Source organism: Rissa tridactyla, chromosome 12, assembly GCF_028500815.1.
Source record: "Rissa tridactyla isolate bRisTri1 chromosome 12, bRisTri1.patW.cur.20221130, whole genome shotgun sequence".
In the NCBI taxonomy this organism is placed as follows: Eukaryota; Metazoa; Chordata; class Aves; order Charadriiformes; family Laridae; genus Rissa; species Rissa tridactyla.
The window spans coordinates 15,763,209-15,789,016 of record NC_071477.1 but is presented as its reverse complement, the minus strand read 5'-3'; the positions used below and the strand labels follow the sequence as shown (position 1 = coordinate 15,789,016).

Genomic DNA, 25,808 nt, shown 5'->3' with positions numbered 1-25,808 from the left:
AGTATGTGCCAAGAGGAATTGTTCCATGCACTTCCAAGTCTGTTTCTATGTATCTTCTTAAAGCGACAAATAGCTGCTTTTGTCTTCAAAGCAACAGGAGTGATTTATTGCCATAATGAACATTCAAAAAGTAAAAGTCAAATTCAAAAGCACTTGAAAATATCGCATAGGAACAAATTTTAACCACAGTTTAGGCCTATAGACATTAACAAGAATTTTGGTGCTAATAATTTAAATAGAATTAATAATTTTTGTTTTCTTTTAAACATTTCATTACTCATTTAAAGACCCATAACACCCAGACTAAAAGCAACTTAATATATTTTGGTGCCAACAAATGTAAACCAAACATGAAAACTTCCTAAGAACGGGGAGCTGCTCTGCCACAGCGCTTCCCTCAAAATTCACTCAGATTTTAAAGAATTATGAGGAAAAATAAAAAATAAAAAAAAAAATCACCTTCTCTGTCAGATGAATCAGTCTTCAGAGCCAGAATTTCATGTTTTAGCATGAATTTTTAATATATAAATATGGATGTATCCCAACTATTAAACTGGTCTTTTTTGTTAGTCTCACTTAAAGTAACATTAGCAAGATGTCAAAGGATCAGGAATGCCATGTGACAATAAATCTAATCAACTCAACTTTCCACGTCCACGACTAACATGTTTTAATACAATACCTGTTGAAATGAGTCTTCAAATAACGTTTTTCTGCTCACTGTAATCTTTATGTGCTGTGGCAGTGCCAGTTGCTGAAATGAAATTTTTTAGAGGTGCAATCACTTAAAAGTTTCTAATACCGAGCTTTGACTGTTATTTATTGTATATACTATTTTAAGAGCTACAGTTGAATTTCAATAATACATATAAAACAAACCCAGCAATCAAGATATCTGAATTGTAATTTGCTCCAAGAACAAAATGCTTCCAATACTGCTATCTGCAGTGAGGTACACATGCCTCCAGATCTAGCTCAGAACAGGTTCAAACACCATACTCTTACAAGACATTGGAAAAAATTAAGATCAACAACATATTGCAAGTCACCAAGGCTTTCTACCTCACAATTTAATAAAAAATTAGAAAATTTAGGTTATTCTGCACAAAATTCAAAGTGAAAAATTAGGCTAGTCTCTCTGCTATTTTTCAAAGGACAACTCAATGACTCTTGAAAACTGGAACATTTAAACCAGTTTTAAGAGTTTTAAAGAGTTTTTCCTAAACACCAAGTTGCTTACTCTTTTGAGATACAAGATGTTTAGAGGACCAAGACTGAGGCTGGAATTTGATACCTTGCTAGAGCACGTTAAGGTGCAACACAGTATATTCCTCAATGGTTAGACAAGCACCTTCTTTGTCCAATGCCCGGCATTTTCTTCCAGAAGTATGCATTCGAGCAGAAAGTAGATCTCGTCTTAAATATAAAAATACTGTGCCTCCATATCTTCCTTTATTAACAGCAGAAGGAAAACACTATTCTGAAATCCAGAAAGGTAGCGAAATTGATGTTTTCCTTTATTCTAAAGAGTCTGAAAGCCATAGCCTACCCAGCTTTAAAGCTTACGTGAGTTTATACAAGTCCTGCAGTCACTCCCTCTTAATTTAACTCACCTTTAACCCTGAAGTAGTTTGATTACCTTTACTTGCAAGGCATCGAAGAGTTCATTTAAAGCATGTAAGCAAAACCCCAAAATGCAAACAACTATTCCCAAGAAATGAATCCATACCTGACACCAGAATCTGAAATAATGGACCTTTGCCTTGAAGTCACGCACATAAGCGATCTGGGGTCCATTGTCTCTGGAACCAAAAGGAGGAAAAAAAAAAAAAGACGTTCAAAAGTGTTTTTGTAATTTAAGTAAAAGCCTGCAAATTTATTAGTTACATAGTTGTATGGTTCAGTTGGCTATCTAGTTGGAAGACTCTTACTCACATTTTTTTTGATTTGGGGGTGTAATTTTTTTTTTAAAACTAAAAAAAAAATCTTCCTGTGTAAATTGTGGAGTGCATACACAGTACATTTTAAACAGCATCTGATTATTAATTGTGAAAAAGATTCTAAGAATAAGGATGGGATGATATTCATTAAAGTTGAGAGTTAAATTCTGGTTTTAACTCCATTCTGGTTCCTAAAAATCCAAGAAAGAAAGGGTTGATTGTAACTGGAAGGAAAGGATCTGGTCATCAACAGTACCGATGAAGCTCCTCCATTACCCTCAAGTCTTATGTACTCCTTGGCAAGAAGGATTCTGACGTGTTCAAAACACTGCCTTCTTCAGGAAGAGTTACCAGCGGATGAAAAAAACCCACAAAATTAAGAAGTATTATTACATGTAAAACTTTCTGCATAAAAAAAAAGCATACAAAGAGAACAAAACCTTCAAAACCGATGCTTGCTAAACTTCACTTTTGAAAACAGTATAATGTTAAAAACACTTACAGAGCAGACTTGCCCGTTCGGGGATCTATATATGTAGTGGTTCTTCTATTGTGATCCACAAAATATGGAATACCATCCACAGTAAATCGCATTTCCCAGCCCTCTGGTAAGGGTTTCTCATTTAATTGGCTAAAGATACAAGCATATATACGGTAACTGATCAACTTAATACATTAAGTCAATTGAACAATACCTGAGACGGTAAAAATTTTGTCAGATCTAGAAAAACTACGGATTGAGAAGCTTTCTGTTCAATACTTATTCTACCTTTTTTTCCCCTCTTAAATTTTCATGTCAGCTCTCAATTAGACTGTTTAAATAAACATTAGCTCATTTGGTTGCACTACCTGGAATAACAGAAAACAGAAATTTAAGGAAAAAATGTAAGCAAGGTTTTCAATATTTCCTCCACATCATTTTCTCTTCTAACTATTAGGATTTTACTTGAAAACTGACATAATTTTAATAAATAGCTTTTGGTACCCGATGTATAATCACAGTAGCCAAAAAGTTAGAGAGTTTCAGAATGACAACAATAAAAGCAAATGCAAATACTAATCTTGTATAATTTTTCAACAACTTCCAATTCGATGTTGGTATACACAAAACCAGACCTCAGTGTATCTGGAAGACCTGAGTAGCGTCACTCCAAAGTGCTCTCAGAGTGACTTCCCTCTGCAGAACTGCACTGCAGGACCATGTGTCTAACTGTGAAGCCAGCACATGTGGTTGTTGGGTTAAGAGTAATGGTGTTCTCCACAGAGACAGCTGCTGCAGCTGTGACCGGGATGGAAAAATCGCAATCTCTGGCTACAGCTACTACCCCTGGACACATAGTGGGCTATTCCACTCCCCCTCCCCTTACTCTTTCACTAGAGAGGACAGATGAAGTTGCTTCACCAAATGGAAATTTTCAGCTCAGATGGGAGGAGTTGGGATTGAACACCCTTCACCCTCCATTTCCTGCCAACATTCCCCACCTCAAAGAGTCAGAGTGACCAGAGCCTGAAAGTAACAGTACTCCGTTACTTCTAGTAGTACCTCCAGTTCTCTTTCAGTCTCTCTTTTTAATTTTTTTTTATTTTTTTTTTTTTTTTTTTTTTTTTTAAGGTGTGAGAAGAGGTGCTGCAGTTTTTCAAGTTTGTCTTCTTTCTGCCTCTTACCTATTGACTGTCTAGGAAATAACCAAATTCTTATTCAGGATCCTCTGCACTATCCCATCACTGTATGAAAGAAATCCCTCCCTCCTCCAGTGATACAAACGTTTAGACACGTGTGTCTTATTTATAAAAAGAGTAGGAGCTGTTCCGGGGAATTAACTTACTGCTGTTGACCAAGACTCTCCTGGTAATTGTACTATTACTGAGTAATACTTTGACGGTTTCCATTTTGGCTAGTACCTTTTCATATTTTAAGGGGTTGTCTGAAGTTTGTGCAGGACAGTCCGTGTTTCAGCTGTGGCAACACTTCCTAGCTCTCAGTCTCACTACTTAGTTACGTTTTCTTTCCAGACTTAAATGAAGCTGCAACTGAGTCCTTACCCTTGACTCCTGGGATCTTCCCACTGCGTGATTCGCGTGTTGTGGTTGACAAAATACACTCTGCCATTGCTGTCAGTTCTCTTTTCTGAAAAGATGCAAAAGGAAAACAAATTTCAACACCTGCTTACGATATCGCTGAGACTGTATCAAATAAAATCAATCAATCAACAGACCCTGCCACAGCCTCTTCTGTCTTTAGGTTTCTTTACATCCTTTGACTCAACATCTTTTCACTCTCATCAACATTATTCCTTAATGGCCTTCTCACAAACAGGAACCTGCCTTAATACTACTGACCGCTAACGGTTATACGCAACTATGCTCCGTTATACATATATACATATACATCTCCGAAATACAGAATATAGAGTACAAATTATAAAATCAGGCCAAAATCTGACTACCACAGGTAAAATGCTTCAGTTTACAAGAGAAGTCTGTAAGTAGACGCTTGTCTATGACAGCGGAATTCAACACGATGCAGAAACTCAGTTTTGTTGTTCCCTGGGCAACACCAGCCAGAACTTTCTTTGCAATGTTGTATATGTCATGCAACAAAGCACGAGTGAGGGGAACAACAATTCTACGGCATGAAATTGCATCAATACCAGAACTAAAAATCCCAATAGTTACGTGTGAAAAAACAGACGAGCCAAAAACCCAGGTCTAACTCCGCCAATTAATTACTTGCTTTAAAATGGCACAATTTTGAGAACTTTGCTTTTGACACACTTTGAGAACTTTATTATGAAACCTGAATTCTCATATCTGCTTGATAGTCACACCAGAAATAAGTTTTACACTTACATTTTTGTACACCCCCCAATTATATTAATTGTAAATTGTTAACCCTGTAAAGTACAAAACCAAAATTATTCCAGGTGGAGGGGCAAGAAGCAATAAGTTGTCATTAAAAAAAAAAAAACACAAACATTTTCAGACCAACAAAACTCTCCAAGAATTGGCTTGGGGAGGGAATTTGGCTGTCTGAGTTAGAGGGGATGTGGAGGCTGATTTGGCAGGAATAGGATTGTGGGGGGGAATCCTATGTAATGAAAGTGGTAAAAAAAAAAGAATGACATTGTGAAAGAAGCTACCATAATAGTTACAGGGAGTAAACCAGAATACTTTATAGTTTCTAATCTACTTTGAAACCACACATCTTTGTCAGAACTCTGTTTTAACAGCATATTTGATTAGATTTTGAAAGATTTTTTGATCCAGATTTTAGTTTTAAAAAACTAGCTTAGAAAGCTGACAAAATAATCTGGCAGAAGTATGCTGTAATGTTTAATTATCTTGCATTACAAAACACTTTCGAGCCAGTCTTACCCCATCCATGTGGCAGAGGGCCAAGAGGATCAAACTCTTTGTTCTGCGTGGATGAAAAGTCCTGGTTCTGCAAGTCACACAAACAAATGGTGCATTAATGACTAGTCATTTGCTTTCCAGATGCTCTACCGTAGCCATCATGAATTATTGAAGTAAATGCATTTTTGTTAATGTTACATATAAGCAAAGATGCCAACAATTTATTTTTCTCCACAGAGAAGGCCTATTTTACAGACCTTGGCATGCTTAATTAACTACAGTGCCCAGAAAATAATTATTCTTTGTTTAGTGTCCCTGCCTACGCAGAAGGGAAATTAGTACAGTAGCACCCAAAGCAACCAGAAAGCAAACCACCTCATTCCTGCATTCAGTATAGTTCTCCCTACCACCATTTACGAGGTCCATTTTTATTCTCTACACATACAGCAAATTTAGAATCTACACCCTTCTTGAGAAACCAGCAGCGTGAGCTGGAGTTTTCTAAAGTTTACTAGTGATCAGAGGTAAACAATGGATTTAAAATTCTGGAAGGATTATTTTCAATTTCCCTGCTTTCATAACAGTCATTGTGCGTATTTCATTTTACCCAAAGCAGAAGCATTTGTCCTGTGAGCTTGCTTACCTTCCAGGTCTTTGGCAAAGCCAACACAAAACACAATACAAATAAACCAGCTTATTACGAAGCTGTAGTTTGTTTTGAACCAATGGCTTTTATCAGTATTGTACATACATTTTATCAAAGAATATCACTTATGTTCAGCTGATAAACAAAAAAACATTATACAGCATGCGCTGCCTGCAGTCATTGTAAGGACATGAACTAAGGTCACCAATTATTACTGCTTGCCATGTTACACACACAAAGACACTATATTATCACAAAAAACAAACCATAACAAAGTCTAGTGTCTTTATGGGGAAAAGCGACTGTTGGGTTGCTTGCATGCCCCAAACCCAAATACATACCTACTTTCAATATGCAGAAAAGAGACTAATGTGTTGAAAATCTGAAAAAGATAACTCTCTTACTTAACCTTTATAGTCATCGCTAAATTCCTTACCCCATATATAAATCTCTGATTAAATTGCTGCATAGCTCCTTGAAGCTGACTGCGCTGAAGCTGCCACTGCTCATAATTTCGGACAGACTCTAGTGTTGGTCTCTGCCACGTTGTTGTTCTAGTGAAGTGGTCAACATAATAAATTCTTCCCATGTTGTCAACTCGTCGTTCCCAGCTTTTAGAAAAAATTACAAACAACAGTTCTCAATAGCAGACAACGTTAAGAGCTCAGAAGCACTTTTAGGCAAACAGGCAGTATGGTGGCAGTGGACAGAATGCAGGGGCTCAGACTTTTTTTCTCCTTTTACCCTCCAATAAAACTATGTAAGAGCTAATATCATTTGAGGAGAATTACTTTGTTGCTTACTATACCAAGTCAGATTAATTCCATTTACTCTCCTTTCAGGATTTTTTGAAATAATTTGCAAGAGCTACACAAACCAGTCAATTCTATCACTGCCTTTATCCTGCCCAACCTGTACGACAATAGTCTGCTGGTTTCTTCTCAAAAGACAGCAAACCCCCTGGCAGTTTGGGCTGTACAATGCAAGATTTCCTCACACGCTAATTTGGCAGAAAAGGAAGGTATTGGCATTGGGTTTTGGTTTGGTTTTTTTATTATTATTATTTTGAGTTCAGACAGAATCAGTACTATTTACAGAACTTGAGTGAAAACACTACCATTCTGAATAAGTTCAAGTAACACACTAGTCAGTCCTCTAAAGGAGTGCAAAACAAACTGAGTGTGACAGGTGGGTTCCTTCTATGAGCCTGTCTTCCAGTTTTTGTTCTTTAATATCAACTTCTCTTTACTATCCCATGCTTCCACTTTGTAATTCTGTATAGCCTGTGAACCACTTGAGTATGCATGAAGTGCAACAGAATAACTCTTATGTTTTTCTTACATTTTATAAAAAATAAGAAACATAGAACAAATGTGAACGCTGCTTCCACGCAGAGACTAACATCGCTGGCTGTTCTGATGCCAACAGTTGGAAAAGCCCAATAAGCAAAGCTGGTTTATATGAGCATAGTAAATTAGCAGCTGGGAACCCTGAGAGAAGATCAAAGGGCTGCAAACAGTAACCTCGGGACGAAGAGCTAACCACGGGCATTCTTGCTCAAGCTGATAGTTACCTCAATCCCAAAATACTTTTCCGTGGTTTTGGTTCTCTTTTCCAGTTGGGGGTGTCTGCTGTCTTTAACTTAAAGCTGCTCCTCAGTGCTTCATCTTTGGCACGAAATCCAGATTCTGTTATTTTTGACATTCAACTCTCTTCCATACTATGCATTTTTACAGAACTCCTTGGAGACAACCTGGCACAATTGTTTGCCCTGGGTTCACATTTCTGTTTACAAATATGCTTTCTAGTTTTAGTAAAATGTCAGTCAATTAATTTCTAAAAATCCAGACATGTCCTGGCTCACCTTGGAGGAAGAGGCTCTGGTCGATCCCACGTCGTTCTTTTTTCAACGTGATCTACATAGTATACTCGACCATGTTGGTCTACTCTTTGCTCCCAACTGAAAATAAAACAATATTTTTATCGTCCTCCAGATCAAACTACTCCAACCATTTTCATCTACAGTATAAAGATGAGAAATGTTTGTTTCCATAAAATACTTATTTCTAAATAAAATGCTTGAAACTAACACTTAGTTCATGAGATGCACAAAAATGCTGTACAATGTACACTGTTCATATTAACACTAATTCTATGTCAACTAGAATACAAAAAGCATTCTACTTGATCACCTTTCCTAGTTTCTGGGAAACTGGAGTAAAATTCATCCCTATGCCTACAATTTTAGCAAGCAATGAAGCAAAAGTTTTGCATTCAACATCAAGTGTACCAATAACCTGTTGAACAGAATAATCTGTAGAGCATAATCCCCTTTAAGAGTTAACATTAATTCAATTTAAATCCTCAAAATATGCAAATTTTGCACAGGTCATGTATACGCAGAGTTCATCATAAGGGCACTGGTCACGTATTTTCTGCATACGCAGCATTTGGGATACTGACTTACCACTATATTTGCATCAAACGTAACATTGATGAGAAAAAAGCATGCTAATTTGCCATTTCTGTTGAAATCAAAATGGTAAAGCAACAACCGATGTTTTCAAGACCGCTTTTATATTTCAGGTACCCTGTGAGTAAATGAAGTCATTCAGACCTCTCCTACCTTTCAGTTCAACTGCCTGCCAATTAAGGCTGGTATTTCACCAATTACACCATTCACATTGGGAAGCTTTTGCTTTCCTTCACTCAAAGAGTCCAGAAATTTATTATTTTTTTTTTTTTTTTCTAAAGTTTAGATTCTAAATGAGAGCTCTGAGGCAACACACCAACCATCTGGGCAGGTTCTACATGTGTCTGAAACACAACAGCATGCCCACGCTACTCCCAGGAGCTGCAGTATGAAGTCCAAAACTTTTGATTATGTACTGCAATAGCAGCGTTTCGTCTATTATCTATACCAATATTTTACTACCTGGCTTCATCGTAATTTGAAGACAGCAAGCTGTCACACTATTTAAAGTTTCTATGTTTCACTGACATGGGAACATACGACATGTGTCAAAAATATCTGAAAGATTAATTTTTTTCTTGAATAAACCGTGCTTGAAGGCCTCCGTAACAAAACAGTTATGAAAACCTCCAAATTAATATGGGGGGGATTTTTGTTATGCAGCAAAAGGCAGATGTTACGAATGCTTTGTTATACCTACTGTAAGTAAAATAAAGTAAAAGCAGAAGTTTCAGCACAAAAAAAAATAAAATAAAAAAAAATCACGAAGCTCGTACCCAGGTGGAAGAGGACCTTGACTGACTGTAGTAAGCGCCTGAGGTGGAGGATTTACTGGCTGGACTTGTCTGGACACCGGAGGTGTGGTGAGAGCAGGAGTTGCAGGAGCCGTTGTTGTGGCCGCGGCCCCCTCCGGACTCTGCTCTGCAGAGGTATTCCCAGCTGCACCCGTCAGGGACCCCGCACTGGCCCCGTCACTTTCTGTGGACGTGGACGAAGGACCATTTACACTTGCTACGATGTCAAAGATATCAAAGACAGAAGAAAAAAAGTCTTTAACTGATTTTTATCGCCAATCGATTTCAGAAGTCGTAAATCACAAAAGTAAATGCACAAGAACTGGTATTTCAAAGCACACACAGCCAGATTTTACAGCTTACACAAAAACTAAAAAGCAATTTTGTTTCACTTCATAAAAATCCTGTAATCCGAGAACTGCCATCAATGGCACAATTTTGATATATTTGATGGAATAAATCATATTTACCAAAGCAAGCTTTCTGCATTCTGTAAACACTAAGCAATTATAAAGAAAAAAGTACTTTCTTGCATTGGTGAGTTGATTATTTTCCACTTATTATTTGGAATAATAATTTCAGAGATAACAAGCATAAAATTTTCAAGAAGAGATTTGACATTGCATGGAAATAAATTACTGGTATGGGAAGGGAATACACACATTCTTTAAACGTTTTCTGTTTTTTCTGAATGCCAATTGGTGGGTGGGATTAAAAGTTGTAGACAAATCAGGCTTTATCACTGAACTACAATGGATTAATCTTTTAAAGTTATTACTGTAACGCAGTTTTCCATCCAGACTCATCATTTATCAACTGTAATAATGAGACTACTGAAGCAGATTGCAGTGTATGGGGGCGAAGGAGGTTTTTAAGTAATCAGATAAAATAAAAAAAAATAATCTATTCATTTCAGTGCAAAAGAGTAATAAATGTTTTAAGTGCTTCTATTTCACAGAATTTAACTAGAACTGCAGAAACAAATAACGAGTATTTCAAAACCCAATATTATCAGCTTGAGATAGTTCTGCAAGTCCTTTGGTAGATTTCATCTCAAGACTCAATCTCAGCGGATGCCTTGGTGCGGCAGCAGCATTCAATTGTGTTCTTTTGGTCCCAGCTCCACTACGCGGAGCAGTATCTCTGCAGTCATTACTTAGCAGACAAGGAAGCAAGACATTTCTAACAATAGGAACGATGATCAAGCAACATGTACTGAATGCAAGCTAAATAATGGTCCTTTGGAAGTTCTCTGCCAAAGAACTTAACGTGAAAAAATGTAGTTAAAAATCAGCATCACAAACAACTACGCTGATTGAACGAGTGTGCAGCCTTGGAGTGAACCCCTGCCCTAGAATACGTACCAGCTACCGACGTGGGTCTGCGGGGAGTGGGCGGAGGGGGTCTAGAAGGCCTGGGAGGTCTAGAAGGTTTGCAGTTTCCATTTGTGAGTAATGGAGAATCGCTGCCATTAACAGTCTTGTTTTCATTGGGAGCAGCATCTTCACAGCTTTCAAGGCCATTTGAGTTAGTCCTTCAGCAGGAAAAGACAGAAAGGAGAACTGTTCTAATAGTGTGTGGATGACATTAAACTTTATGAGGACACTCGAATGTAATAGGTATGACTAGGTGAGATTCTTACATTCATAATAATTCTAAAAACCTGTACCTCTGTATAGATGTACTAAGAGTTTATCTCCTGAGGTATGTGAAACCTCAGCTAACGAAAAGGTTGGGAAATAGGTATAATGTGTGTCACTGAAATCTCCTCTTTCATTTCCCAACTCGATACACCTGCCTTTAGGCCCAGGCTCTGGATTTTGCAGCTCAGTTATTTCCACCACTTGTCTCTAATGAGATGAGAAGCTGACTAAGACCTGAGAACAGCCCATGTGCATTTACTCCACAGGGCTGGCATGTTCTCAGAACACACAGAATGCTTCAAATTTTTAGAAAACACCATATATTTTTAGAAATACACCAATTTTCCCCCTAAACTCAATTCTGGAAAGGGCTGCAGAATTTAGGACTAAGCATTAAAGTTTTGACCAACAGCTATGAATATAAGCTTCTCAACTCTACAAGAATTAAGAAATTAAATAGCAGCACTCATCCTTTCTGTACTGTTCAGTTACACCGAGTACTGTATTAGTCTGATGTATCTGTAGCTCCTTAAGCAGAGTTACAGGTATCTACACCTTTACCTCTAAAGCATTTTACTTTCAGAATATGTTGAGCAAAATAAAAGGATTGTTAACTAAAGTTATAGTGGATTGACAGGTCAAGTACTTAGGCCATCAGTAATTAAACCATAGATTATTGTTTCATCCCAGTACCTCTAAAATTACATTCCTCTACATGTACACAAAATAAAAAGCAGTAGGTAAGCCTAAGTAAATAACTGGTCTCGGAGGAACAAGTAGAATCACATACATTTGATTGAAATACCATTGTCAAACACACTTTTGCTCTATACCAGGTATGGTGCACGTAATTCATACCATACCACATGAACCGCTAAGTAAATGACTATGAAAGCGTGTACAAATCATTAGTGATCTGCAATTTCTAAGAGCTGTAGCTGAGGTTTCCCTCAGCCCCAGACAGCACACTGATGTTGTTTGAACATTAAAGGCAAAAGTGTAACCTCTTATCTTTAGTGTATTTGACCAGTTGGCTTAAGGTATAACAATGTATATCAAAACATTATTATACATGCAGCAATAACCACTGCTAGACATGTTCCAGGTCATTTACATGATCCTCAAAATGGACCTTTAATGAACACCAAAAACCCCACTGGTTGATACTAAAACCAAATTGGCTATTATTACTATTACTGTTGTTGTTATACTATTCCACACTCAGATGCTGCGAATACCCAAGCATGGAAACGTTCTTCTGAGCATGAAAAGGAAACAGAACAAAAAATACCTTTCACGGGAAGACTTTAGGTGACATAGCTAAGAGTTACAATCTATTAAAAAAAAAAAATCAGTGAAATTTAACTTAGCTACTCCAGATGTCATCCAAGAGTGTTGTGTATTGTACAGATTAGTACTGGAAACTAATTAAAGTGGCATGGTGCTCATTGCAGGTTAATCCACCATCAAGTATGGTCACACTTCTATCCTACCAAGCAGCAGGGCATATAATCCGATATCGACCTTAAAACACTGCAACTGCTAGACAGCTTTTCGTATCTTCTTAACAAAGCTAAATATAATTCTGATACCTCCATGCTATAAAGCAAAACAGTGTAAAAATAACCAGCGCCATTTACTCACCAGTGGGATTTTTTTTATTATTTTTTTTTTTTTTTTAACATTTTACTTTGGTTAATCACTGGGAGGAGGGTGAGGAACACGAAGGAAAAAATCCAAAAGATCAGTCAGGTATGGAGACAAACTGAAGCCAGAAGACAGGGCTCATATGGAAAACAATTTAATATGTGAATGTACAACAGCACAGTATCTTCGTTTAGGACACGCTCAGATCTTAACAGATCTGCCTGTTGCAGGGCATACTCAGAAGTCTTTCAATTGTCTTTATAAAACATACAATTCCACTTTCAAAACTGCAAACACTAAGAGACAGTATAAAAAAAAAAGAGGGAAAAAAAAGTCTTACCGTGTATCACTCCTTACTTTGGAGCTATCATTCTGTGTAGGACCTTATATATCAGAAAGAAAAAGACAACAGCAGTATAAGCAACATCCTGAATCATTTCCAAGAAAAGAAGCAGTCTTTAACACTCACATTTCTTTCAAATGTGGAGGTTATACACTATGTGCTGCTTATCTGCTGTCTTATTTCAAAATGGTATACATTTTGCATGTCTCTCTACATGTGCGTGTATACATTTTTTTTAAAACCACTGCCACTGTGAGTAATATTTTCAACTTATGAAAGACATAACAGGATATCATTAGACTGTATGAATATTCCCAAACACACACAGTTTGATAACATTGTCTCCTGTCTTTGTAGCAGCATCAAGCAGCATTCTCCATTCTTCAGGTAGAACCGGCTTTTCATGTTCTCTCCCTTTTGAACGATGACAGGCAGAGCAGGAAAGACAACAACTTCTCTAAAATCTCTCTGGTTGGCTTGCAAGCAACCACGGGGGCTTTGTTTTCTGGGGCTCTCTAGCCTGGACCCTTCCCTTTCTCTGTAAATTATTTAGCATAAAGGCATTCAGGCAGGTACCAAATCTGGCTGCGCTCCAAACAGAGTTACGGCAGCTCCGCCTAGATTTGCAAACGTTTTGCAACCACTTATTCAGCCAGCTTGGAAATATTTGCCTTTTGTGCCAGCCTTTGCAACACTTGACTGTGCAGCACAGAACTGCTCATTCAGGTAGACAGTACAAATACTTTATTTCCATAGAATTAAACAAATGTCATTAACAAAGAAATCGGTTATCAATTCTGACGGGAACTCTGTACAGATCTAAGCCAAAGCCAAGGATGTGGCCATGGAAAGGACGTAGTCATGTAGTCGTGACAAGAATGTAGCCACAGTAAAGGCTTATGGTAACGTGCTGTTAGTGGGCTGGGCACAGAAGTGATTTTAATCCCAGAAAAGGAAATCTTAACTTAAAAAGCTACTGAGTAAACAACGTATTTCCCTGTAAGTACCTTTAGCCTGTACAATAAAAATGTATTAGACTAAGATTTAACTCTCCTCATGTGCTCCCGTCCCCTGATCATCGGAGAACCTTCTGCTGAACTTCTGGCTTGGTATGTCAACATCTGTCTTCACTGTGAGCCCAAACCTGTGTCTAGCACTCACTGCCACGACCTGAATGCCTTTCGCTACTTGCTAGCGCCTTGTTCTCAGTAGGTGAACGTCAGGAAACGGAAGAAAGCACAAATGAAACCCGAGTATTGCCTAAGAGGAAGGTTGTTACTTTCAGCAGGTATTTCTCCGGACACTCCCCAGCCCTGCTCTACAAGCCTCAGGCGACCCCAGCATTTGGCTTTCATTTACAAAAATATCCCTCACCATCAGATCACGTGAACAATCCTTTTAACAAGAGGTAAAGAAAAATGAACTAAAAGCTTTAAGAAGTAATGGTTACAAAGCTAGGGCGTTAATTACATTTTCCTATGACTTAAATGGAATTTCAACACAACTTCCTCTAGCCCTTTTTAAAAAAAAAAACAAAAACAAAAAAACAACAGAAGCCTAAAAATTTCCAATTAATTACCTGCCTAGTCTCTCCAATGCTCCCTTCTGGAGAAATAACCTCTTACCTATTTCTACTTTGCAATGTACAATACCCTTAAAAATGCTCCATTGCCTGACCTGCAGCTATGGAATTAAAACCCCTTACTTTTTATTTTAGTGTAATTACATATTTTACACGTATTCAAGATTTTTAGTTAAAAATAATATAGTTATCAGAAACTGATGATACCAACTAAAAAGAACAGTGAAACTCTCTCTGCAGCATTCCACAGGGAACAAAATCTATGAAAGCTCTTATTTAAATGAGAGATTTCAAGAAAAACTAATATAAACCCATGTCTTCTAGTGAGCAGAACACTGATTATGATGAAATCAAAATAACTTATTTTACATTCTTTTCTGTTTATGATGTTATTAAAAATTCAGGGAAGCTAGAGGCTTTCATTAAAGTTTGAGATTGCTAGATACAAGTTAGCAAAGTCCAGGAAATAAAGATGCTGATCTTATTGTCATTACAGTAAGGCTGAAGAGCTTCACTGCGGACTACGACTCCACCTGAAAATAAAAATGCGTAACCGTCCTGGTCTCTATGAACAGAAGTTATAGAAACTGCTGTTATTAAAATTATTAAAACACTGTGTTAAAGTTTCCATTAAAAAAAAAAAGCAGCTTTGTGTACCAAATATACACAGAGGGTAAATTTCAATTGAAAGTTACTTACTTCTTGTACTCGAGGCATCACCATTGGTTAGGAGCTCAGGATCCACCTGCATCCCGTCTAGACAGACGGACAAATCTCCTACCACCTCTGCTGGTTCTCGGTCACCAACAAGATGCAACGTCACCACTACCTGCTCAACTGAAAAAGTACAGAAATAATAGGAGTTTATCTTACTACCTGACACAAAAAAAAGTGCATTTTGTTCAAGAAGCCAAAAATACTTCTAAGTATTTCCAGATGTCAGTAAAAAAATTATTTCTACAAAAAGGGGAAAACTGGAGCATAACCTTATTGCTGCCTAAAGAAAGGATTATCATTACAGCAGAGACCGAGTCTCACGTTTCTGCCCACATTTCTAAAGCAATTAGTACACCCGTCCTCAAAAACCTATTGTTAGGAAATGTAATTCACCTTATTCTTCCTCCAGAGCAGATAACAATTTTATCTTCCGATTGAAGTATTTCACACTTATCTAATGACATCAAGATTCACATTCAGAGTGCGAAGATTTTACATCATATCCCCAGACCAAAAATATTTTCAGGGTAAATAACTGTTTTTCACTGAAACAGAACTGTAAATAAACGTTCTGAATTAAATGGTTTGAAACGAAACCCAATGAATTACAATTTACTGAAAAAGCAGGAGGAAGCTCATAAATGCAATCCATAGTAACAAAAGGAATTCTCAAGGCCATCTACAGAGTTGCACACAGACTCATTAACAGACAATTCCTGACAAATCCTGCAGCATTCCAAGGTCTTATTAATCTTATACTTACGTTTCATACTGTTTGATTTCAGTGTCTCATGAATATCCAGAGCAGCGCTTCCCAGAAGGACATCTGATTTTAACGTTTGATGGCTCCAGACTCGAAAGTTTAATTTACTTACAGGAGTGACAATTCTGAAAAGAGAAAGTTGAGCGCTGTGTCAGGGCACTTGCTGGCAGGGGAAGCGGGCGAACCGAGCAATCTACTTCAACTGTCACTTAAAATTATTTAAAAACAAAGAAATAACAGTGGTAACATCAAACCATTTCTAATTACCACATTCTACTATGTCATGTTTATATGTCATGTAAATCAAGACTGTTGCAAGACTGTTCAAGACTGAATACATTTTTTTTATTATTACTACCTTAAGGGAGGCATCTATAGGAAAAACTACCAGCTCACAATTGGCATCCGAGTGTAACCAGGATTAGAAAAAAGGACTGATTGCTGCAGGTTCACATTTCGTGAGTGTTCAGCATTTACGTACCTTGATGTGAGAATTTTTCACACAGAGAGGGAAGACATCTAATTTGCTTTCTGAAGAGCTTATCAGAAAATTTCAGGACATCCCATAAAAAGGGAAATACTCGAAAATACTAAAAATTATTTCAAGTGTTTTTAGAAGATGACTCTTCCCCTAATAAGCTGGGACATACTTACATCACACTATGACAAAGAAGCAGGAAGACATATAAAATTATTTAACAGTTTACTAGTATACTTCTGGCCTCACAATGCATTACTAAGAACAGAAGAACACGCTACATCATCTTAACAATTCAAAAACTTCCCTCACCACTTTGAGGAGTAGATGTATTACTTCTACAGTGTGCTAATTTGATTATGCCCTTGGAGAAACGGTCCCAGGTTTACTACCAGAAAAGACCTTTATGGACCCAACTATCACAACAGTTTCTCTTCATTCCAAAGCAAGTAATTCAAAGACGAATTCGACCATTTATTCCTACCCCCCCTTTCATCTCCCTGAGGCTTTTCTAAAATTTTTACTTGTTTCAGTAACACAAAAATCTGAACTTCATTCTAAGCATGGTGCCACAACCTGGAAGGATGCCCTCAGAGAGCACAGTACCAACACGGCCGCGTCAGCCTCTACACAGCCCAAACAAGAGCCAAAGCTCTCTTGGAACTTCTTGGAGAATAAAGGAACACTTCCAATCATCAGAAAAACCAAAAAGCCTAGACTTTTCTTTTTCCTTCTTAAAAGTATTCTGACAACAGCAGAAAGATGAGCATCACAAAATAGCTGATACTACAATCAAGAATGGACTCAGAATTTTTTTTTTTCCCATAGAAAGTTGCTCTTAGAGGTAAAATAGTCACCTGCCCCTCACACTCCCTTGAGTTTTGAGAAGCCTTACAAGAGAAAAACAAATTTACATTCCTATCAGCTGCTGATACTGTATGAACATGTTTCTTTTTTGGTTGGTTGGGTTTTTTTGGGTTTTTTTTTTTTTTTAAATCCCTAACAGGAACTTCAAAGTAATTTTTAATACTGATATTCTTTTTCTATAAGGAACATTCTAACATTTATATATTTTAAAATTATTTTAAGAAACATGTATTACAAATGACTGTTCATTTTCTTCGTAGATAATTTCACTTGTATATGGTTGATAAATCCAGACTTTTGACAGTCAGACAATCCCTTCGGAATACGCAACTCCACCTAACCGGCTGCCTCCCAGGGGAGGAACCCATGGGCCATACCATCTGCAGGAGCCATTACAACTTTTCCTTTTTATTCTGGACCTGAATGTAAGCAGCTGTGTCAAAATATTTCCTAAAAAAGAATTAATTTACTAAGTTCCATGTAGCATTAGTGTAATCTTCAATGAAGGTGATGTGCATTGGGTGTCTCTGACACTGAACAACAGCAAAAATTGCCCAGGTATTATTATGTGGACTTGCACAGCTCAAGCCACAAACATTTCAATTAAAAAAAAAAAGAAAGAAAAAAGGGAGCTTTTAAAAGCTAAAAGAAAATTCTGCTCTTTCACATTGATACGCATGTAAAGCACAAGGTTTTCTTCTTAAATTACTTTTTTGCAGTGGAAAGTAAAGGTAAACAGTAGTAACTAAAACTTTGTAATAATCTGAATTACAAGAAAAGAGCAGCCATAAAAAAGGTTTTCATCAGGCAGGAATGTTCAAGGTGCCTTAAGAATAATAATCTAGAATTTAAGCATAAACAAACGTGCAAGCACAAGACTGACCTTTATCCCAGATTTCCATGTGACACATTTGTAAGAGAAAACTAAACTTTATAGAAGCTGTAGATCTTTTTTTTTTTTCTGTGCTTTACCTCAAAACACAAATACTGGGCCAAGCAAACGTCAACAGCTGTGTTCACCTTGAATCTAATGTTAGTTATGTACTCTGAAGGCACAAATTAACCAGGAATTTTGTGCTTGTGATTGAATTTAGATGCGCGTAAGACTGAGCAAACTGGGTGTTCTACAGCACAGTACACAACAAAGTGGCACACAAAGAACAGCTACACTTTTCATGGTATTTCTGAAACACCAGAACCTTAAACGTGACAACAAAAACGTGCATGGGACCGTCAGTTTTGGTAAAAAATTACCTTACTTTCCTTACTACTCACAGAATTAAAGCTCCTTTGATATGCCACATACATTAATACAGAATATATTCCTTCATAAGCACTGTGTCCCTTCCATAGGGCATAATGCAATAGTTTGTAAATATATATCCCAGACTGTACCACCTTTGCTCCAAAAATTACACAAATATCTTCATATCACGTAACATTGAATGCCTTGCTTAAAATAAAACCGCAACCCCTTAAGTCCACTGTCAATTGCACTAACTTATCTCAAACTGGAAAACAAAACCATGAAACTTACACTGTAAGATGCTGTTTCCACTTCGGACTATTTGTATTGTTGCATTTTTCTGTCTTCTTTGACTGTCCATCTACTGAGACTTCCACGTAAGGGCTTGGTCCAAACCATTTATTTTTTTCTTTTAGTTTTGCTGAAATAACTGTTAAGAGAGAGAAAAATTTCAAATAATATTTTTCAGTTGTGTGCTTCAGTGTTCAAGTATCAGGTCATTCATGCCTGACAATAACGCTCAAGAAAAAAATACATTATATAGACAAAAATGCTCTTGCATTCCAGACCATTTTATACAATGCTATAGCTCACACAAATGTCTAAAACATGCAAGAGTACTTCTATAACATCAGGTACTATAGTTAATAATAATCAGTATAAGGTCCACAAAAACGCTTCGGTGTTTGAAAGTAGAAAACACCCTCTACAACCTCCTCCTGTCTATCACCAGCCAAGAGAATTCCTGGAGTTTATTATACTTGCTTGTTAAAAAGCTCAGAACATGATCTGTCTCTCTCATTAAGGAATCATGGAAAACTGCCAACACTTCTGGTGAAAAGAACATCATTAAGAAAAAGAACTTTGTGTTAAGTTTTCTGTATCAAAGCAAACTAACAACAAACTGAGTTCCAACAACTACCTATTGTTCTAGAAACAACAAAACCTGGACAGGCCTTGCAGCTCTAAAGCTTTAATTTGTGGGTGGGGTAGGGTGGCTGTTTTGTTTGGTTAGTTGGTTTTGGTGTTTTTTGTTTGTTTGTTTTTTTTTTTTTTTTTAAACATTGAACATCATTGACTGCAACACTCCTGCCTTTCCAAACACTACATTACCTGCATTTACCCAGAGCAGCATGTCTCTGCCCCCGACTCTTAGATTACGAGTGTTCTTGGATTCCTTGACAACACTAAACTCACAAAACAGTACTTAAGACAAAAAATTATCATTTCTAATTGCCATGAACCCCACTTGATTCTACCAAAAACCAACTTGGTCTCCTGTGTTTTCAGCACCCACCTCAGCTGCACTACATCCTTAAAAAAAAGGGTGACTAATTCAAGCCCATATGGCTAATCTACCTAGATTCCCTTTATAGTCTATGCTCCTTTAGAGATTTAGAGAAGTAGCTTAGTATAAACTGCTCTCAACTGCTCCCAAGGGAAACTCTTTATATATTACAGACAACCTACAGAAATTAACTTGTTAGCTAACATTAATTTTCAAATAGTTCCCCTTCCCTTCACATCTCCGGTAGGTCTATACCACAGCATCCCATGCCTCATCACAAGCTAACTCAAAGGCATCAAGACCTACTTTGAGGCAGCCCAAATCATCTGTCTTGCAACTGCTTTCAAGGTTCTTACACAGACAACCTGGAAGTTCATTTAAAACTAAGGAAGACAGCAGAGGGGGGAGGTGAGGGTAGGGCAGGTGGGGGGGCCCCGTTTAAAGAAATGTCTTCAAAAAAGTAACACCTGCTTGAGCAGGAAATAGTCTGCTTGCAGACTGTGGCTGAACTTCTACAGAAATTCTGTTCAAACATATTAATAGTCTCAGTTCTAAATACTGAGACATTTCTTCAGCTTCGCTTTCTTTACGCGAGTCACAGGCCTTCAACAGAGCAAGCCTTAGAGAGCAATCACCACTTCAATCTATAGCTCTGCTCTCCACAGCTATGTGGAGGATGCACCTCCTTCCAAACCTCTTCAATTTTTCTCTCCAACATCAACCTGTAGGGACAAGATTTCTCCTAAAGTCTCACGGCCTGTTCAAAAAAACCAAGCCTGTGACCTTAGTGTGACAGCTAGAGCCAGTGTAACTATTCAGTTACAACCTCCTTTCTAGTCCAAAGCTTTCCCATTTATTTTTGACAATTTTATTCATCCCCACAATATCAACTTTGTGAAACTTCTGCATATACCCACAGATTTCCACACTGAGGGTGCAAAATTTACTCTTGATGCTTTCAAACGTAGACCTGCGTACCTACACAGATCTCCCATCCCCAGGCTTTGGCTTTTACACTTCAGTAAAAATTGTCAGAGAGTAAAAGTAACGAAACCGTAGTAACTAAATTTCAGCTGCTGCTCTGTTCGTGGAGCACTGCAAAAGCAAAGCACGTCATGTAAATCTATTCCTATGCAGTCTACAGATGCTCAATTACAGTAATATTCTCGCCAACATTTTTCTTAAAGCTCCTTTACAACGATGGCCATAAAAACACGTAACAAGGGAGAGGCAATAAGTCAAATTTAATCAACAGCAGTTTGGATTCACTTAGCCTGAGATGTAAAAAGACTGTTAGGAGAAAGCGTTAGATTTGGTATTATGTCAAGTGTTAGTAACAGAAAGCAGTACCATATTACATTATTAAATTTCAAAGAGGACTGCTCTGTACAATTTAACAGCATTCAAAAAGAATTATTCCTCTTTTTTTTTTAAACACAAAAATGTATCACTTCAAAATGCATTTTAGATAAAATCCTGAATAAAATAGCCAAGTAATGATGGCATAACACCAATTTTATTGTATGACTTCTCTTAAGTTTTGTACAACTCAAAACTTCCTGAAATGCACCATACCAGTAACTTCCCTTTAATAGCGGGAAAAACTTTCACATTTCTAACCAAAAAAGATACATCCTTTCAAAAGGCTTACCAGTGATTTGAAGCTGTGATTTCATGGAAAACCCACTGGATGGTCCTGATTTGGATCCACTGCCAGCCATAATATGGGCTGGATCTTGAATCTGGATGAAGAGACAACGTAAACATTTTAATCCTCAGAAACACAAAAATGAAGCCATCTGGTTTTTGACACATAGATGCATTACCCTGCAAACAAACACACCACACTTTGTTTTCTTCCTAGTTCCTTCCCATTTTCCCAAAGTACAGAAAATAGTTTACAAAGGACTTGGTCTCGACTATTGCATGATCTGTAAATATTTGTGTTCTAGGCAAAAGATGGCTTTTGATTTTGTCCCTTCAATTTGCCAATTAACTGAGAGTGAATGATGTTCTAACTGCAAAGTTTGCCGTACCCCTTATGTCTGAAAATACCTGCCTACTTTGATGTCGTAAGTCCTGGGTAAGAAGTTTATCTTCCCATGTCAAGTACTGGTTTAAAAAAAAAAAAAAAGAGAAAACGACAGTCCGCAAGCATAGGAAAGGCTGAAAGGAACTTATTACATTCAAAAGTGAATTTCAAATTTAGAGCTACCTGCTTCTGTATGTCTTTTGTTTTCATTTGGTCAGATCAAGTCTACAGACAAGGGCTATAATTCTACAAAGCACTTGGCTAGAAGAGGAAATCCATCACTTCTGAAAAAGGGTAAAACAATCTTCATCTACAGCCCAGCTTTCCTCTTCCCAGGCCCAACCCTCACACCTGCGCTAGCCTCGTCCTCCCAGCGCCAACCAAAGCAAGCAGGCATTCCTACTATTCTTTGAATTTAATTCCACTCAGTATTCAGTTTGGGGGGGCAGGGGCGAGAAAATGGACAGTGTGCTATTTAATTAAACACAGACATCACTTTGGAAATATCCAGATATCCTGGTCTCCTATTCAGTTTTAAAACACATTTTCAGCTCAGCCTCCCCTACCGACTAAACTAGATATGTACCAGTAAATCCTCTACAGCAGATTACTCACTGGAAAATGGACGGGTTACTGAAGACTCCAAATTACCCGCTGGATACAACTTCCAGACTACTTACTGCATCCCCCTCAAGCCGTGTTCCCTCCTTTGTGCTATTTCCTCACTGTCTCCTGTGGTCATGGAATCATTGAATGGTTTGGGTTGGAAGAGACCTTAAAGACCACCCAGGGACACCTCCCACTAGACCAGGATGCTCCAAGCCCCGTCCAACCTGGCCTTGAACCCCTCCAGGGATGGGGCAGCCACAGCTTCTCTGGGCAACCTGGGCCAGGGGCTCACCACCCTCACAGCAAAGAATTTCTTCCTAATACCTCATCTAAATCTCTCCTCTTCCAGTTTAAAACTGTTCCCCCTCATCTTATGGCTCCCCTCCCTGATCCAGAGTCCCTCCCCATCTCTCCTGGAGCCCCTTTAGGGACTGGAAGGGGCTCTAAGGTCTCCCTGGAGCCTTCTCTTCTCCAGGCTGAACCCCCCCAGCTCTCTCAGCCTGTCCTCACAGCAGAGGGGCTCCAGCCCTCCCAGCATCTCCTTGGCCTCCTCTGGCCCCGCTCCAACAGGTCCATGTCCTTCTGATGTTGGTGGCCCCAGAGCTGGAGGCAGCACTGCAGGGGGGTCTCCCCAGAGCGGAGCAGAGGGGCAGAATCCCCTCCCTCGCCCTGCTGGCCACGCTGCTGGGGATGCAGCCCAGGATGCCGGGGCCTTTCTGGGCTGTGAGTGCACGTTGCCGGCTCATGTTGAGCTTCTCATCCACCAGCACCCCCAAGTCCTTCTGCTCAGGGCTGCTCTCAATCCATTCTCTGCCCAGCCTGTATTTGTGCTTGGGATTGCCCCGACCCAAGTGCAGGACCTCGCACTTGGCCTTGTTGAACTTCATGAGGTTGGAACAGAATCACCCTCTAGAGCCTGTCCAGGTCCCTCTGGATGGCATCCCTTCCCTCCAGCATGTCAACCGCACCAGACAGCTTGGTGACATCTGCAAACTTGCTGAGGGCGCACTCATAACCTACTGCAAAAGCATTCATCCACCTATCTATGTCTGACCTCTCTCTCTGGGCTCCCGTCTGTGGGGGGGCTCAGCTGCTCTGGCCAAGGGTCTGGCTAATCAGCCCCCGCAAATCTCCCAGCCCACTGCTGCACATCTTTGGTCAGCCACCAAATCTGACTCCCAAAGCAGATCAAATATCACATGCCATCTCTCAGGTCGTTTTCTGCACACAACATTATTTCCAGCAAGGAAAGTAACATGTTATCTTAAGCTGCTATCAGTATCTTGAGTACAAAATGCTGTATGTATGAATTACCAACTGATAACAGCACGAGAGTCTAAACAAGCACGTGTCTTGCCCTCTGCGTGCCATGCAAAACAGAATTTGAGAAAGAGAGCTGATCTGAATATTGCAGCTTTTTTTTTTTGGAGGCTGCAATCTGAAGAAAAAGTCTGTATACCGTGACACTGGTAATTCCACAGGTATTTCAAAAGTGGTAAAATGAGAAGTCCTTGCATCCTACAGCTCGCTGATGCTAGTCTTAACTACTGCAGAATATGACACCACACAAAAAACGTACTAATGACTTGCTTAAATAGTATATAGTGTTATTAGTGGAGTTCCGTACTGTTAATTGCTAGATTCTAGATATGAATCACACATCTAAATCCTGCTACAGTAAAAAAGCTTTTAATACACATATTTCAAAAGTAGCCTAATTTTAAAAGATTTAGAGGACAATTCTTAATTCCGATCCTGTGATTAGTTCTATCAAACTCACTAGGTATCCATTACGCTTTAAGAAAGCGTATGAACAGCAACTAGACAGAGACAGACATACTGGATAGCCTAAAGGAGGTTGCATTTACAGAAGAGCTGCTCTTTTCCACCTGGAGAAACAACACTGTACATAACACAAACGCGATTACCAAAGGTGATAATTTTCAATTGAAGTCATACAGTAATCACATACAGCACACAACATTCATTCAGAAGCACATGTTAAAGCTAACTTTCATTTCTAAGTCTGCAAAATACACTCATTAAAATTATTTTATTAATATTTGGTCATTTTCATTTCGCATCTGAAGTGACTGTCCTGCAAACATTTGTTGAGTTAGCACGTATGTGCCGGTGTGTACTTGGCAAGACACAGCTTTCACTAACAACTAGCTTAAGTAAAGTGTCAAGAATCTACTGCCTCCTGATACTTCTAAAAAAAAACCACCAAACTACACTGCACATTGCCTAGTTCTCTCAGCTGCCAAGCTGCCATAAGTTTCTAATTATTTTTGAACAATAAAATTGAGGAGTCTTACTTTATTGCACGCTAAAATCCAGAGGCTCTTCACTTAAAGCAAGCTCCACTAGTTAACCAGGAAAAAGAAGAGTTCCAGAGGAAGAAGCAACAATTTACCTGTGCCCTGCACGTCAATAGCCCTACTTCTCTTTTCATATTTTCGAATACCTTGACCCCAACAATTCTTCTGTCCCCCTGAACCAGCAGCTGAAAAAGACCCAGTGAGCAGAACAGCTGGTTCCAAGCCAGGCATCCAGCAAGGAATAATCACTGAACTCTCACTGCAGCTTCTTTCTCAGCTGGGCATTGATTTAAGTCAATTCCCTACCATACATGTAGGTACTCTATCCAGATTTTTCATACCTCATATAAATTTAATCAACTTTGATACCTCCATGTCCACTGATTTTTAGCTGGAATGGATCAGCAATTATGAAAGTTTACAGTGCAACACACAGAAAAAAGGGGAGAAGAGAACAGAACAGGATTGGCAGGTGGAACTGTATACACCTAGTTTTCTTAGGAAACAAAGCTAAAATACATTAACTCATCAAATAAGAATCCATTATGATTGATGTACTGCACTTTGAAGAAGCACAAAGAGACTGCAAAAGACAATAACCCCACAAGTCACACACATTCAGCTGATTTTACTTTTAAACTTAATTTTTAGCATTTAACTCCTCTTCATTTATGTAACAAACACACACACAAATTAAATGTTTGTTAAGAAACCACTGTATTAACAGCTATTTTTAATGGTAACACTGCGTATGATTTCAATTCAAAAGCAGCCTAGGGCTACTTGAAGCTTAATCACAAAGTAGACAACATACACTCTTCAATCATTATTAAAATATTTCCATTTAGTTTTATTACAATAGAAATAATAGTTAGGATTCTGTGAAAAGCAAATGTCTTAAAGACAAGCAGTTCTGTCAGCAACTGGATGTGAACAGGCTGTCGCGTGTGAACACCAACAAGCATTTCAACTGCACTAGACCTTTGGACCCCTTGCCAGTGGAAAGGAGTATAATGACTGCTTGCAAACTATGTTGTAAATAATCATTTTAAGAGCAAAAATATA

The 25,808-nt window shown here is 38.4% G+C and overlaps 1 protein-coding gene across 3 annotated transcripts in view; it reads right to left on the bottom strand.

Annotated features, from left to right (window-relative positions):
* Nucleotides 1-25,808, bottom strand: part of ITCH (itchy E3 ubiquitin protein ligase) — a 62,561-nt gene that overhangs the window by 14,881 nt on the left and 21,872 nt on the right. For 2 of the 3 annotated variants that reach the window (XR_008469062.1, XM_054218945.1), the window contains exons 2-15: nucleotides 21,433-21,523; nucleotides 18,785-18,923; nucleotides 15,903-16,027; nucleotides 15,122-15,259; nucleotides 12,838-12,880; nucleotides 10,572-10,741; nucleotides 9,190-9,424; nucleotides 7,805-7,900; nucleotides 6,377-6,551; nucleotides 5,316-5,382; nucleotides 3,984-4,068; nucleotides 2,443-2,571; nucleotides 1,730-1,802; nucleotides 683-754 (exon numbers count right to left, since the gene is read on the bottom strand). Coding sequence is in view for 2 of the 3 variants with exons in the window: in XM_054218945.1 (XP_054074920.1) it covers nucleotides 683-754; nucleotides 1,730-1,802; nucleotides 2,443-2,571; nucleotides 3,984-4,068; nucleotides 5,316-5,382; nucleotides 6,377-6,551; nucleotides 7,805-7,900; nucleotides 9,190-9,424; nucleotides 10,572-10,741; nucleotides 12,838-12,880; nucleotides 15,122-15,259; nucleotides 15,903-16,027; nucleotides 18,785-18,923; nucleotides 21,433-21,502 (1,617 nt within the window). In the remaining variant the exon portion in view is untranslated. The remainder of the gene's footprint in view (nucleotides 1-682; nucleotides 755-1,729; nucleotides 1,803-2,442; nucleotides 2,572-3,983; nucleotides 4,069-5,315; nucleotides 5,383-6,376; nucleotides 6,552-7,804; nucleotides 7,901-9,189; nucleotides 9,425-10,571; nucleotides 10,742-12,837; nucleotides 12,881-15,121; nucleotides 15,260-15,902; nucleotides 16,028-18,784; nucleotides 18,924-21,432; nucleotides 21,524-25,808) is intronic. The other variant, XM_054218946.1, reaches the window with a different exon arrangement.